The sequence below is a fragment of the Barbus barbus genome (assembly GCF_936440315.1).
Source record: "Barbus barbus genome assembly, chromosome: 38".
NCBI lineage: Eukaryota > Metazoa > Chordata > Actinopteri > Cypriniformes > Cyprinidae > Barbus > Barbus barbus.
In genome coordinates, this window is record NC_136716.1 from 18,034,090 (window position 1) to 18,051,172 (window position 17,083).

Consider the following 17,083-nt stretch of genomic DNA (forward strand, 5'->3'; position numbering starts at 1 on the left):
GGAGACTCTTTTCAAAATCATTCATAAAATCCTGCCGACCCAAAACTGAATGGCAGTATATATGATACAAACAGTTACAGTGTCAAAGTAAATATTTACGCTAATATTTGTAATACTTTTAGAAAGAGGAATAAAATGGATCATTATATTTGGAGGTTTATGGCATCAGAAAGTGTTAAAACCCCTGAGCTCAAAAGTATTCACCATTGAAGTGCACATCAGACAGTTCTCTGGCAGACTGTGCCATTTAGTGCTAAACCAGACATGCTGCCAGTGTCAGTAAATGTGTAAAGACTATAATTGAAGCGCTCTTGGATTCTCATTACTAAAATAGGAGATAAACTGAGTGTCTACATCTCCTATGGATTAGCCCCATTCGATTCACTTTGCCAGTATGTCCTTCACGGGCAAAAATAGTTAAACGCTTTACAGTTTACAACATTAAACTTGACACATGAACAGGAAGCCATAAAAAGCTCTTGTGGTTTAGTGAGGTCCTGTCAGTTTGATTGATAACTTAAAAGTCACTAACCAGCTTAGCAGACCTAAAAAAAAAATCCTAAACTCAAATGTTTTTGTGACAAAACGGAGCTGCAAAACAGTGTTAGCGGTAACAGCTTACCGTTTTCTAGTTTATATGTGACCCTGGACCACAAAACCAGTCTTAAATAGCACGGGTATATTTGTAGCAATAGCCAAAAATACATTGTATGGGTCAAAATTATTGATTTTTAATTTTTTATGCCAAAAATCAGTAAGATATTAAGTAAAGATCAAGTTCCATGAAGATATTTTGTAAATTTCTTACCGTAAATATATCAAAACTTCATTTTTGATTAGTAATATGCATTGCTAAGAACTTCATTTGGACAACTTTAAGGCGATTTTCTCAATATTTGGATTTTTATGCACCCTCAGATTCCAGATTTTCAAATAGTTATATCTCTGCTAAATATACATCGATGGAAAGCTTATTTATTCAACTTTCAGATAATGTATAAATCTCAATTTTGAAAAATTTACACTTAAGACTGGTTTCGTGGTCCAGGATCACGTATATGTCAACATTAGTTAATACATTAAATATCATGAACTAACAGTTTTACATGAACAAAGCTTTTATTAATCTTATCTATTGTTAAAGAAATAGTTCACCCAAAAATGAAAATTTGCTGAACATTTACTCACCCTCAGGCCATCCAAGAGATTAGTTTGTTTCTTCATCAGAACAGATTTGGAGAACTGTAGCATTGCATCTCTTGCTCACCAATGGATCCACTGCAGTGAATGGGTGCCGTCAGAATGACAGTCCAAACAGCTGATAAAAACATCACAATAATCCACTCAACCACTTGTCCATGTTTAATTGATTGACTTGAGTCATTTGCATTACGATTTAAATTAAATGTACATATTATGAATAAACACAAATTGACAATCAACAGTAGTAAAAATCATAATTAGATTAATAAATACCGTAAAATATTGCAGAAAATATTTAATTTCTATGTCATGATACCTAAAGCATTAACTAACAGTAGAGATGTAGAAGCCAGTGCTGTGTTGGAATCACCGGTTACCTGGCTGTTATCATACATGCTTTAGCTTCAGCTGTTACCTCAGTTTGACTGTTCTTGGAATCTTATCAGGCTGGATTAATTTTCACTCCTAGCAGGCAGGACTAAGCGATAATGGGGACATGATTGTCAGTCGGATCACATCAGTCCACTCTCCCCAGGACAATAACACACAAGGACGCAACCCAGTTCACCTAGAACTCACTCAACATGCTGTACTAGGACGTGGTGTTTCTTGACACCAGTCACCGCTTCAGACATGATGATTGAACATGTGTCCAAAAGATCGGTAGAGGATTTATTAGCTGTGTCACACTGGAAAAAAAGTGAATTTATGAGAAATTTGCATGGTAGGAAACAAGGAACGTTGAGAGGCGAGATTTAATAATCTCTCAAGCGGAGCGTCGGTGTCTGTGGAGTCTGTTCAAAATAAAGGGATCACAGCGTGCCATTGTAATTGCGGAGCATCGCAGATTTGCATCAAGCACAATATGAGCTGTGAAACAGGAATGAAAAGCAAATGACACGGTATCAAATAAATGAACAATTTTATGAGCTGGGTGTCTGGTCTGTTTCAGATACATTTGGAATAAGAAAGCCATACTGATTAAAAAATTGCTTAGAATACGTCCTTTGTACACAACAAGCACAGCCACATGCGAACCTCAGTGAAAGACTAAAATAATTGTGTTCCTCAAATAAAAGAGAGGCACAGAAGATACATAATGTAATCAGGGTGTACTGTCTGCCCTCAGAGAGGAACTTGTATCTAATTACCTCACCCTTGACCTTGGGGCCTGGCAACGTTGCTCTTTTCTTTTCTTTTTGGAGAACATAATCTCTAAATTCTTTTACCATTCCACAAAAATGACACTTACGACTGTACTTTTTATCTTGTTTGTGGTAAATGTCAGGGTTTCAGGGGCTGGTTGTTATTGATTTCCTTCAAAGCTACAGAAGGGCACAGGTAATAGCGGGTTAGTGATTTGATTCATTGATAATGCCAAGAAGATCCGAGACTTCCTAAAGATTTTGCATTACTAGGAACTACTAGAACAACTAGAAAGTTTGAGGAATGAATTCACTAAAACTTATTCAGTAACAAATCCAACTTAACCAGATGTGCTGAATAATGTTATTAACACTATATTTAATTTGGATGCACAATAAATCAATATCATATAGTGTAGAATTATTATTTTTTACTATTATTTATTGGTATTGGCCCGTTATTGAATGTTTAATTTTAGAATGAGATTACATTGGCTGTCACCTAATGCTCACTCAGGTTACTAACATTAGTAATTTAGTAACAGTGTTAAATGTAATCTTTATCAAATGTCAAAATGAATGTCTATTTTTAATATTGCACAATGTTGTGATACCTAAATTCAATTTTAGCATTTAAACAACTGTTTTCAGCATTTTATTTAGATAAAACAAATAGTTTAATCCATAAAAAATGATCAGCTAATCAGCATCTGACCATTTATAATATTATTATCTATTATTCAAATTATTATTATTTTACCCTCAATTTCTAATTTTTATTTTTTACTTTTTAACTTTTTTTTTAGCAAAGGTACAAAGCAAGTGCCTGTATTAATGCACAAATTTAATTGAATGTTGATTAATGTACATTGTCCCTAGACAAGATAGACAGATAGATATAAAGGGGAATATGAATAGGGGAGAAGGGGTCTTTCAAGAACCCCAAGTGAGCCATATCTAACTTGTTTGTAATGGATTTCATGTCGTTTCCTAAGACGTATGTGCTTGTCACTTGTGTTCTCTGAACTGACCTCTAAAATGAGGATTATAGTCTAAAGTCCATGGTTACTCTGGTCCACTTGTCAAATATTTCATATGTAGAAAGGTGAAAGGGTAGACTTATGCCCAGCATGCACTCAACATGCTGAACATGATGATTAGTCATGGGCCATTTCATAGCTTGAAAGCTATGTGAAGACGGAAGTGGGCAGAGGGATACTGAGATGGGACAGGGATGTGACTCATAGGACAGCTGAGGGGAGCCGAAGATAGGAGGCCCTTTGTTATTACTAAAGGCAATTAGGCATAATGTCTGGTTTCTGCACAATCTTCAGTGCCATGTGCCCCGCGTTCTTTTAAGGGGCCTTGAATACAAAAAGACAAGCATCAGCTTTGTGACCAGATGAGCTCTGTCTGTGTAATTTGCAATCAAGCAGAAAAAAATGACCCGACATCAGAAGGGAAATAATGCCATGAGGATGACAATTCAGAGGGAGTATTCATGTCTTCTGCAGGGTCAGCAGGATTTGAGACATTCAATTTCATAAAGGTTTTGTGTCGGCTGATTATTCCAAAATTTAAAATGAAAAGGCCTTGAAACTAGCCACAAGAAAACAAAGTGGAAAAAAAAGATTCACTCACATGCCATCCTACTCCTCAGAAATATTAGTTCTTCTGAGAGAAACCAAAGAAATACAAGCAAAATGATTACCTGTATTTGACCACAAGCATGTTTCACTTCTGAGGGAACTTTGAGAAACCTAAACTATCTCTCTAGAAAAAAAAAAGTTACACAAAGTAACGCGTTTGCTGTGGATATCTATGGGGCAATATTTCTCTCTAAAAGTAGTTCTGATCCTTCTCTGAGTCAGGTTTAGTCTCGAGGGGGGGGGGGGGGGGGGGGGGGGTCTCAAGTCACACCAGAGGTGTTCAGCTGAGATTAGGACTTTGCCTTATGCAGACCAGTCAAGTTCTTCCACACTGACTGAATCAATCATTTATTTTTTGAACCTTGCCTTATACACAGAGGCACTGTCATGTTAGAATAGAAAAGGGTCCTGTCCAAACTGTTGCTGTAAAATTAGAAGCACACAATTCCCTAGAATATCATTGATTAAACATTAGGATTTGTACTCATGGAAATACTAAAGTAGTCAAACCTGTTCATTAGAGAGGGGTGACCCAATACTTTTGGCAATATAGTGTATATTGAGCTTGTGTTAACCACAGACCTTATTGCATGCATTTAAACAAAAACACATTTAAAAAAAAAAAAAACATGTATTCAAGACAAAAGAACTGGAAGTGCTAAAATGCTAACTCGTTTCCATGTTTTAGCCTACAAAAATGCCCTTGATTATTTTACAAAACCAGCTCGCCGTAATCTGCAGATTAAAAAACTCACTATTATGATTACTTTAATATTTCATTTTTAAATTTAACTGTATGCCATTTACAAAATAGAGATCATTTTTTCTGTGCCCATGTATTGCATGCCACACATTAATCCTGCATTTAATCGGGAGCATTGCTTTTTAGCGCTATGCTTAAATACAGTGGGGCAAATAAGTATTTGATACACTGCCGATTTTTCAAGTTTTCCCACTTACAAAGAATGGAGAGATCTATAATTTTCATCGTAGGTACACCTCAAATGTGAAAGAAAAATCACATTGTATGATTTTTGAATAATTAATTTCCATTTTATTGCATGAAATATGTATTTGATACAACAGAAAAATAGAACTTAATATTTGGTACAGAAACCTTTGTTTACAATTACAGAGGTCAGATGTTTTCTGTAGTTCTTGACCAGGTTTGCACACACTGCAGCAGGGATTTGGCCCACTCCTCCATACAGGTCTTCTCCAGATCTTTCAGGTTTTGGGGCTGTCGCTGGGCAACACGGAGTTTCAGCTCCCTCCATAGATTTTCTATTGGGTTCAGGTCTGGCTAGGCCACTCCAGGACTTTGAGATGCTTCTTACGGAGCCACTCCTTAGTTGCCCTTGCTGTGTGTTTGGGGTCATTGTCATGATGGAAGACCCAGCCACAACCCATCTTCAATGCTCTTACTGAGGGAAGGAGGTTGTTGCCCAAAATCTTGCGATACGTGGCCCCATCCATCCTCTCCTCAATATGGTGCAGTCGTCCTGTCCCCTTTGCAGAAAAGCACCCCCAAAACATGATGTTTCCACCCCCATGCTTCACGGTTGGGATGGTGTTCTTGGGATTGTACTCATCCTTCTTCCTCCAAACACGGCGAGTGGAGTTTATACCAAAAAGTTCTATTTTGATATAGAAACTTCCCCCATGCCTCCTCATCCAGATGGTCTTTGGCAAACTTCAGATGGGCCTGGACATGTGCGGGCTTGAGCAGGGGGACCTTGCTCGTGCTGCAGGATTTTAATCCATGACGGTGTAGTGTGTTACTAATGGTAACCTTTGAGACTGTGGTCCCAGCTCTCTTCAGGTCATTGACCAGGTCCTCCCGTGTAGTTCTAGGCTGATCCCTCACCTTTCTCAGGATCATTGATACTCCACGAGGCGAGATCTTGCATGGAGCCCCAGTCCGAGAGAGATTGACAGTCATCTTGAATTTCTTCCATTTTCTAATAATTGTGCCAGCAGTTGTTGCCTTCTCACCAAGCTGTCTGCCTATTGTCCTGTAGCCCATCCCAGCCTTGTGCAGGTCTACAATTTTGTCTCTAGTGTCCTTCGACAGCTCTTTGGTCTTGCCCATAGTGGAGAGGTTGGAGTCTGATTGATTGTGTGTGAACAGGGGTCTTTTATACAGGTAACGAGTTCAAACAGGTGCAATTAATACAGGTAATGAGTGGAGGATAGGAGGGCTTCTTAAAGACAAACTAACAGGTCTGTGAGAGCCAGAATTCTTGCTGGTTGGTAGGTGATCAAATACTTATTTCATGCAATAAAATGGAAGTTAATTATTTAAAAATCATACAATGTGATTTTCTGGATTTATTTTTATATTCTGTCTCTCACAGTTGAGGTGAACCTACGATGAAAATTACAGATCTCTCCATTCTTTGTAAGTGGGAAAACTTGAAAAATCGGCAGTGTATCAAATACTTATTTGCCCCACTGTATGCTCATATATAAAGGAACATAAAATTATTCCCACATAAAATAAAGTGTCCCAGAGAAGCACATTCCAGTGTTGGTACAACTCATCTTCCTCCTTGCAGGTCTCAGTGTTACAGGCATCATAAGGATGAATGATTTATCTATAACCATCGCTCATTCTCTCTCTCACCTCCTGTATTACCAACAGGCCGCACTCTCATTAATATCTCTTAATGTTAGTGTCAGACACCTTGATTTACGCTGGGCATTTCCTGCCAACTAAAAGCAATAAAGGCACGAGGCATCTCTCACAGCACTCATCCACTGACACACACAGAGATATACGGCCGCACTGGATATACACTCCACGACTCCCCCACCCATTGACTTATACGACTGATATTGACAGATTCATCCATATGGAAATGGCACGTCTCAAGCACTAATCAGAGGATGGGATCAGGTGAAAAATGGGCGAAGGGAGGACCCCGGAATATGAGGAGGAGGAAAATGGACCACTGGGTGATTTAATATTTCTTTTAACACTCCCCATGCTATCATCACTTCGACACTGATTACAGCCGATCACAAATTAAAATGTTATCATGAGTTCAGCCAGCGTTGACCAGAGACTAATGAGTATAGGCTTGGTATTGAATGGTTTCCAGAAGACAGTGAGGAATGCTTTGACATGGAAAATGCAAAAACAAGCCAGGCTTATCCATCACTGCCTTTGATACATGGCAAGATGTTACGGCTGTCTCCCGTCAGCAGGCTGGGAAAACACACATACACATGCAGATCTGTGAAGTGTTATCCATACGTCTCCCCTGAGTGTCTTTATGGGCATTAGTCAGATGTGACAGCTCATTCCGTCTATGTCAGCCTGTGCCACGCACCTACCTGAGCAGACTGACTGACTAGCCAGGTCTGTTGACTGTAACAGTGAGGGGGATGGAAAAAAGGTGTATATGAAACAGCACAACCTTCAGGGATCTAGAATTTTCATCGCACATCATGCATCAACCATAATTTGGGTTAGAAAATATATCAAATCATTATGGCTTTAAAATTTGATTGGATGAACCACATTTTAGGCTGTTGATTTATTATTTAAAATAAGTCTCAAGGTGTTGTGCTTTACAGGTTGATTTTTGGATTGATTTGATGACAAAATTGGACCTAATATGGTGGTGGCAAAACTCCTAGTTAGATTTATTAATAATAATAAACATTTATTTTTGCCAAGAGGTTTAAGCCATCTGTATGCAGTTTATGGTTGCACATTAATATAGCCCCTCCAATCAAATTATGCTCTGGAAAATATTGTTAATCATTAAATTATAAAGCAAGAGTGGCTGTTATACAGTGTAATCTTATAACCATTTATATAGTATTATAGCATTTTTTTAAATAGCATGTCAGTTTTCAATTTAATTGTCATTTTTATTAGTTTTTCCATTTTAGTAATTTTAATACTTCAACTCAAACTTATTTATATCAGTTGTCAAGGCAACATTTCTAATGTTCTACATTTTCTAATTTCAAGTAGTTTTTTTTAGGTTGTCCATCTCATTTTTATATTTGAATAATTTCGGCTTAATTTCAAATAGCCTACTGAAACCTTTAAAAGGGAGTTAATGAAAAATACCCGTTCATTAAAAAAAGTTTATTCATTTTGGAATAAAGCAAAGTTGTAAAGAAAGAAATGAATGATATACTTTTAATTTGTCACCCGGTTTTAAAATGCTTCACTATATTGACAAAGGCTAAATTCACTATATATTAGCAGACAACACTGATTGTGTTAACGCTTCACACTTAAGTGGGTTTTGTTTCATTGTTCAGATAGAATCAGATAGAAATAAGAATGCAGTGGAAGTTAGCCTTAAATTCAGCAAACGTATTCGGATTCATTCTGATCTGACTTTGACATTAGCTTAGGTGCTAACAAGCCGACCAGCAGGTTGGGGGAAGTTCGATGGGATAACGTTAGGAAAAATGTATCACAACGTTATGTATCACACATTATGACTTAATGACAGACAAGTTTGACTTGGCAAGTTGACCTTACTTTAGCAATTATTTATCTAAGGTTTAGTTAGTTTAAAATCATTACATCATTGCCAGAAAACTAACCATCTCGTTTTTTAGTACCAAGAAAAGTTGACCAATGAGAAAAGAGTATGATGCTGTTGTCTTGATTCTGATTGGTCAAAAGACTCGAGGCGCTGCACCAAATATTGGGAAAAGATGGCTACAGCTAGACAAACGCCTATGATCTAGTTAGCAGGTGTGTAACATCAACACTGATGCTATATTGTGAATATATCAATATATTTGTTAATCAAAATTGTATATTAATAAGGAAACTGGTGGCATCTTGCTGCTCCTTAGAATAATAGAACACTGCTACACAAAAATAATTCTACATTATATGGGAGCCATGCAGTGATATGACTAAAAAGTGTTTTGCATCATAATTGAGGATTTTATCAGATCTGTAATGTGGTATTGACCAATAAAAATATCAGTTATTCAATACACAAACACTGTGCGACTGCACATTAGTCACATTTTGTATTAATGTGCCAAGCTGCTCACTCTCTCTTACTGTTATGTTGCTTGGCAATGGCAAAAAAAAACTACAGTTAGGCTAATGAACTACTTGATGGATGAATTGCATCAATTGAACATTGGCATTTTTATCATATTGCTGTTGTTGTCATTTTATAAAAGCAAAGGCACTCAAAACTGTGGGTTTTAGGCAATCCACTTCACATCACTGCCTAACACCCCTTGACTGTGGTAAAATAATGGGCCACTAAAACCATATTACAGAACACAGATATTTGCTTTGCATGTCAGAGATAACCGGCTCAGATCAGATCAGCCTCCCAAAAACAGTTGACTGTTTTAACAGGCAGGTCTTCATGTCTCAGCATTTCTGAGACTAATAGGGGTTGCTCTGGAATGAAAAGAAAATACTTTCAAATGCATTACATTGTCTTGATCGGCAAGCATTATATTATATCTACACATTTATTTTGCTGATTAAGCTGTTAGCTGGTTTTACATCTTAAGGACACACAGAAATTAGATTATAAATCTATCCGTTTATACATTTTTGGTGCATCTTCTGCAACCAACAGGCATTTTAACATTGGAGTATTTGCTAACAGCATTGAGAACCACCAAATGATTGATTTTGTGAAAGCCGTGAGACGAGCTCGTCATATTCACAGGCACTGGATTGATCCACTAACATCTGAATATTCAAGTGTTTTATTTTTCCATTCATCTTTAAAATACAATGAAGATTAATGATATGCACTGAGGGATGAATGAATCTGTTTTTTTCCTCAGGTACAGTGAGATGATTCCTGTGTAATCAGTCTGTAGAAATCCTGCGTGACATTCTCTTACTTCAAGATAAAAAAAAAATAGCTCAGAAACTAAATTCCTAACACATCATGACCTGAAAAGTTAAAAAATGTCTAGAATAATCTAGATGAGCAGCTTCAGTTTACATCTAACCTTAAAAACAGATACCAACATGAATTGAGTTAGTTACATGAGTGACCTAAGAATCAAATCACAGAGGTATTACACAGGAATCAATTAGTTACAAAAACAATTCAACATTTTTTTCACACAAACATTGTAAAAGACATGATTATTTCTCATCACCGTCATGTATAGAGGGTGGCCTAAAATACCTATTGACCTTTTAATATCCTTTAGTAAAACCAGCAAAAAATACAAACAAAAACCTTGAAGTAGCTACATGGAGGAGAGAAAAAAAAAAAAAAAAAAGAAAAAAAAAAGCGATTCACATTAGATTCACATTTTCAAGTCCATCTAAAGCAAACGAGTGATGATTAGGATGCTGTACACTTTTTTTTGCTGTTGCCACAGAGAGGAAAATAAGTCACCCGGATGTCCTGTTTCACCCACAGAGGGCTCAGGCTCGGTCCTGGTGAGGTGTTAGAGCAAGGTTGAGGACTTCCGAAGATCCAGTTGTATGGTGAATCCTGGTAAACCTGCTCTGAGAAGACTCAGTCCTTGAGTGCATGAGCAGTGTAAATACACTCTCGCCTGCTGGTCTCCTCAAAATCATCTTGCTCTGTTGATATTCACAATATGTGAAACTTAAGAATACAAAAGTTCATTATAAAGAGATGAAGCATTACTGCAAAGTTATGAGTCACTGCTCATTAAAATCTGTACCGCTGCAAAACGACAATAAAAATAAAAGCGGATCAACGGCTTTCCTAGAGTTCCCTAGCATTTACTTAACAATACTATACACCCATTGCGATGCGGCTTCTGGCGTAAATTCTCCAGGTTTGTCAGTTCAACGAGGCACGATTTCATCCCTTAACTAGAGTCAGACTTATCTCTGCGATTTACGACTGACACTCGGTTTCACCCGCACCAGCTGGCTCCTCTCTATTACGGTGCAACAAACGGTGCGATATTTCAAGACATGAAGATGTTCTTCGTGTGACACGTAACCCACAAAGTGTTTAAAATTTTCAAGCATAGTGTGAGTGGTTCATGCAAAGTCTTCACAAGAAGAGCATAAGTATGAAATGTGTGAAATCTATCTAGCTAAAAACGGATGTGATCCATTCCTAACACGAGTTTACCAAGCATGAAGCTACCAGCAGCAGAACGTCATTAGCTTACACAACAGACAGCTTCCAGGCCATGGCAAACATTTCTATAGTCCATCTCTTAAATAATATTTTGAAAGCGCTAAAAATTGAGCAAAAACATAAGTCTAGTTGGCGAGCATACAAATAGGTGAGCAACCCGTACACAAAACCGGCGACCATCTCGAGACTACCAGAACGCTACTTCTGGCTTAGCAAGACACTCTGGTCCAAATTGTACAAACCATGCTAGAGGCACATCTGTGCTTGGTGTAAAGCTGATGGGAGAGACCCTCAATGTTAAGAAGGCCTTGAGAAGACAGAAATGAGGGCTCAATGATGCCCAGAGTCGGATGAATCAAGAAGAAGCCTGTCGATTGGTTCGAAATGTTTGAGCTTGAGCAGGTGGTGATGGCAAGGTAGTTTGAAACGGACGAGATCTATTTACGACGTTCAGTTGATGTGGAGAGATAAAGTGAATGTGGAGTGGAAATAGAGGGCACTCTGTCGCCTAAATAATCCCCTCACATGGGGCCGCTCTAGGCCGCCGTCTGCCTGAAGCAGCACAAGAGAGGAGTTCGCTCTGGTAAAGGACAGCCCACCGAGGCCGCAGACGATTCAAACACAGGTGCCCTGGTGAGCGGGAGGCAGAGCTTTGCGGTTCTTCAAGCCTTGGCTTTTCTCTTTGAAGTCCATGGGCTTCTGCTGGGACGTGTCGATAAGAGCGCTGGCGATGGCTATACCTGCAGACAACACAAAGCAAGCCGAGGGTCAGAGAGGAGCAGTGCAGACTCGCAGGGAGCATTCAAAAGCGAAAACGCTTCATTTACATGTCAAAGCAAAGTTATTTATATATAATAATAAAAAAAAAAAAAAAAGGACAATGGTAACTTACAGCCATCTCTTTCAAAAGAACAATCAGCTCGTTCATTTTTAAAGAGGAATTCCTGACTGTTTCCACACATGCCTTGGAAGACTCGGAAGCTACGCCTTGTTCATCACCAAGGTCATTGGTTTCAAGGAGCATCCCTTTCTCCTATTCTGTAGCCACTTTTCTCTCATTCTTGGATGGGGGTATAAAGTGAGACCGACTCCTACCACCCTGCGTTTCGCACCAGGATTTTGTCACGGACTGCTGTGGTCAAAACCATGGCTGCAACCCCAAAGTCATTTTTCAAAGCAGCATCTCACAAATCATCCTACAAACACAATGGCCACTTCTGTGCTAGTCTGGCACTGCTCCCTCCCTGCTATTGAAGCAATACAATTATCAGAAGGGAACAATTCATTACTTCAGACAGGCCTGGGCAAAAAGAATTGAATTTAGCACATCAGTGTGAACCCGGAGCTTCAAGTGTTCAGGCAAAGAGGATTTACATCCAAGAACAACCTGAGCCTCAGACAGTTACACACTGCCCTACATCGATTTATTACCCATCACACCTGGGCTGCAGGGAGGAATGTGAAAACTATCCAATACCAAACTATCTGTCAACAGAACAGTCCTAGGGATTGAAGCGCGCAGTGTACGCCTACTACTGGAGTGCTTTTAGAGCTGGTTCTGCATGAAATTAAACTACTTACCATTCAGGTCAAAAAGGATTGGATGTGAGCCAGTAATGATGGGTCAGCAGTGTATAACAAAAAAAGAGCTGCTAGATTTTTTTATTTTTTTAAATAGGTCAGATTGTGGAATAAAAGAGCTAACTTTTAGAACTCAAAAATATCTTCTACAGAGAAAAATTTGCATTTAAAACTACTGAGCTGCTAAAATGACATTTTAAATTCTTGGATTTGGATGTCCAAACCCAAACAAAGAAATTATCACCTACATATACTTATCAATTTTATTTTATTTAGTTTTATTTTAAACATGGAATCATTTTGGATAAGCGATGTAAAAAAAAAAAAAAAAAAAAAAAAGTCTTCATAACCCTTCATTTTTTTCCTCACATTTTGTGTTGCGTTATGTTAAACTGCTTTAAATTACTTTTTTTCCCCACATAAATCCACACCCCACTCACCACAATGACAAAGCAAAAACTGGAATGATCACAACTTGGCAAATTTATTAGAAAGGAAACACTGAAAAAAATTGTATTGCACAAGTCTTCATACCCTTTGCTCTTGACACTTGAAATTTAGGAGCATTCCAATTCCACTGGATCGAAATGTTTCTATACTCCGACTGGAGTTAACCTGTGGCAAATTCAGTTGATTGGACATTATTTGGAAAGACACACACCTGTCTTTAACTGTCTTTTTATAAAGTTTAACAGCTGAAATGGATGTCAGAGCAAATACTAAGCCACGAGGTCAAATGAATGGCCTGCATAGCTGAGAGACAGTGTGGAGACAGATCTGGGGAAGACTACAAAAAAAAATGCTGCTGTGTTGAAGGTTCACAGCTTTTGGCCTCCATAATCCTTAATGGATGAAGTTTGAGGACTCTTCCTAGATCTAGCCTCCTGGTCAAACTGAGCAATCGAAGGAGAAGGGTCTTGGTTAGAGAGGTGAGCAAGACACTGATGGTCACTTTGGTTGAGCTCCATGATCTTATATGGAGAAGGGAGAAACTTACAGAAGGACAAACATCACTGTGACACTCCACCCAATCTGAGCTTGATTGCAAAGTGACCAAACTCAAGCTTCTCCTCAGTAAAGACACATGAAACCCTGATTGGAATTTACAAAAAATACACCCAAATAACTCAGACTATAAAAAAAAAAAAAAAAAAAAAAAAGATTATCTGCTCTGATGAACCTCTATTCCTTATTCATGTCTGAGGGAAACCAAGCACCACTTAATACCTGCATAATACCATCCCAACGGTGAAGCATGGTGGTGGCAGAATCATGCAGTGGGGGTGTTTTTCAGTTGCAGGGACTGGGGAAGTGATCAGAGAAGACGGAAAGCTGAATGCAGCTAAATACAGAGATATCCTTAATGAAAACCTGGTTCAGAGCGCTCAAAACCTCTGAAGCTGAAAGTTCACCTTTCAACATGACAATCACACTACGCACACAGCCAAGACAATGCAGGAGTGGCTTAGGGACGACTCTATAAACGTCCTTGAGTGGCCCAGCCAGAGCTGGAACCAATCAGACATCTTTGGAGAAAACTATAAATGGCCGTCCAACAATGGTCCCCAGCCAACCTGACAGAGCTTGAGATGATCTAAAGAAAAGAATGGCAAAAAACCCCAAATTCAGATGTGCAAATCTTGATGCATCATACCCAAAAAGACCTGAGGCTGTAATTGTTGCCAAAGTGCTTTAAGTTTTAAGGGTATGAAGACTTGTGCAATGTCATTTTTTTTCCGTGTTTCCTTTTTTAATAAATTTGCAAAATTGTGATAAACCTGTTTTTTGCTTTGTCATTATGGTGAGTGGGGTGTAGATTTATGTGGAAAAAAGTAATTTAAAGCAGTTTAACATTATAATGCAACATAAACTGAAAAAAATGAAGGGGTATGAAGACTTTCTGTATAGGCACTGTATGTGCTTGTAGTATTTTATTTTATATTTTATTATTATTTTATTTACATAACATTGAATCATTTTGGCTAAGTGACGTAAAAAATGTGGAGATGTGCGCTTGTAGTATTTTATTTTAAACATTTAATCAGTTTGGCTAAGTGATGAAAAGAAATAATGTGGAGATATGTGCTTGTAGTATTTTATTTTATAACATTCACATAGATAAAAGCACATATCTCCACATTTTTTCTTTACATTGCTTATCCAAAATGATTCCATGTTATATGAGGCCAGACGTGCACGTTTTCCCACTGAAATCCTAATGAGAAGGAAAGAAGGTCACTTATTTGATCACACATGCATATAATGAATAAACATTCAGTGGATTTTGTTATCCAGGTGCGGAATGAAAGACCTTCGGTGCCGTGTAAATCTCATAGAATGTGTGAATATAATCAATACGGTTGAAGTGATCAGTGGCTGTCTGCTGGCCGAGTTCATTATCGTGTCCCAGCACTAAGTCGAGTGGGAGGCTGTTTCAGTAAAAATAAATAAAAACGCTTTTAGGATCATACTTGCATCACACCAGTTAGACGTGCAGACAGAGCAGGGTGACAGCTGACAAAAGCAGCCTGCTCTGCTCCAAGATCCTTCATCAGTCAAACACAGATTGGTCTACTTTGTGAAGGTGATGCACCGCTTTATCCAAGCAGACAAACACCTACACATCCATCCTGCTGTGAAACTTCCAAAAAGATGAACAAAAACAAAGCTCTTTGACGACAAGGCAACATCTGTGCACGAAGCTCCAAAAATATTCTTTGTTGATTCAGAAGTCTCAGCATTTCCCCCCCTCAGCCTCTTTCTCACTCTATATCTGATGTACCTCTCTCCAAAAGTGCTCATGACGAACTTCAACAGCTCTGCAAGCAGCCACTCTAAAGTTTTCAGTGTCATGAAATTACAAAGCTCTGTCTCGATAGATCCAACCTCTTTTAGATATCACCAAAATACTCTTTTTGTGCATATCAGTTGTTGTTTTTGTTATGTGCTGTTATTTGTTGCCTCTATTTTGTGCTCGTCAAACAAACGAGAAGCTATTAGAGAAGCTTTACTGAAACAAAAGTTGTTTTTTTTCCTCCAGATCAGTCAAGTTCCTGGGGAGGATGTCAAGCTTAAAGGGACAAGGTCCCATAAAACAGCATGTTGACTGACAAGCGTGCTGAGAAGAGGAGGGGGTAAAAGGTTTTTTCTTAGCCCAGTCTTATCACTCTGTAGCTTTTAAAGTCAGACAGAGGTCTATGAGACAGACCTCGAGCTGCCATGGCTTTTAAAGCACTGCCATCTAAATATATGCGTGTGTGACATGTCAGTACAAGCTCTGAAAAGGTGCTGTCAGTTGAAGGTGAAAGTCAAAGATGGGAATAAAAAAAAGAAACTGGACACCATTACTGAATCGATTATTTTTTGTTTGTACATTTGTAGAGGCTGTGTTTGGTGCTCACAGGAACAAGACAATCCCTTGTCAAAGTCAAGGACACTGAGAGGTACAATGTCTCCTCAGATTTTCTTGGTCCAATAAGCTGTAACAAACTAGATCTTTTTTACTCAGGCTATAGACAGGAGGCATTCATAGACAGCCATAGTGGTGTAAGAGGATATGACCTGCAGTCACAGACAAACTTACATCAGACCACAAGGGGAACGCTGAAGAACTTCTGACTTCCTGCATGAAATTAATTCTCACATGGGGAATGAACCAGACTGCAACATAGCAAGTGAGCAGCGGGCATGCTAATTCGGTGTAAAACATTAACTGACTAAATTTCAGTCAAATTTTATGCTAGGGATAAACTTACTAAACCCACATGGAGGTAAATTACAAAAGAACATGCAATAGCAATTGGGATATATTACCTTTGGTGTAACACTCAAAAGTTAATCTTCAAAAACACTAATAATCAAGCAATTAATTTACACTGCCGGTCAAAAGTTTGGGATCAGTAAGATTTCTCATGTTTTTTAAAGAAGTTTCTTCTGCTAATCAAGACTATTTGATCAAAAATACAGAAAAAAGTTATTTTGTGAAATATTATTGCAATTTAAAATAAAAAATTTCTATTTTAATATACTTTAAAATGATTTCTGTGATCAAAGCTGAATTTTAAGCATCATTAATTCAGTCTTCAGTGTCACACGATCCTTCAGAAATCAAATATGTTGTTTTATAATCAATGTTGGAAACCGTTGTGCTGCTTCAATTTTTATTTTTTTGGGGGACCTGTGATATTTTCTTTTTTTAGGATTCTCTGATTAATAAAAAGTTAAAAACAACAGCATTTATTTAAAAAAGAAATTGTTACACAATATACAATTCTATTCAAAAGTTTGCGGTCAGTACATTTATTTTTTAAAATAAATTAATACTTTTATTCAGGAGGGATGTGTTAAATTAATAAAAAGTCAAAGACATTGTTAGAAAAGACTTCTATTTTGAACAAATAGTGCTTTT

At 37.9% G+C, this 17,083-nt stretch overlaps 1 protein-coding gene across 1 annotated transcript in view; it reads right to left on the minus strand.

The window, feature by feature from the left end:
* Nucleotides 1-9,703: 9,703 nt before the first annotated feature.
* The window catches only part of LOC306857976 (attractin-like protein 1), a 102,133-nt gene continuing 94,753 nt past the window's right edge, over nucleotides 9,704-17,083 (minus strand). Inside the window, exon 29 of the mRNA XM_079398295.1 lies at nucleotides 9,704-11,834. Within this exon, the coding sequence (XP_079254421.1) occupies nucleotides 11,710-11,834 (125 nt within the window). The 3' untranslated portion in view covers nucleotides 9,704-11,709. The remainder of the gene's footprint in view (nucleotides 11,835-17,083) is intronic.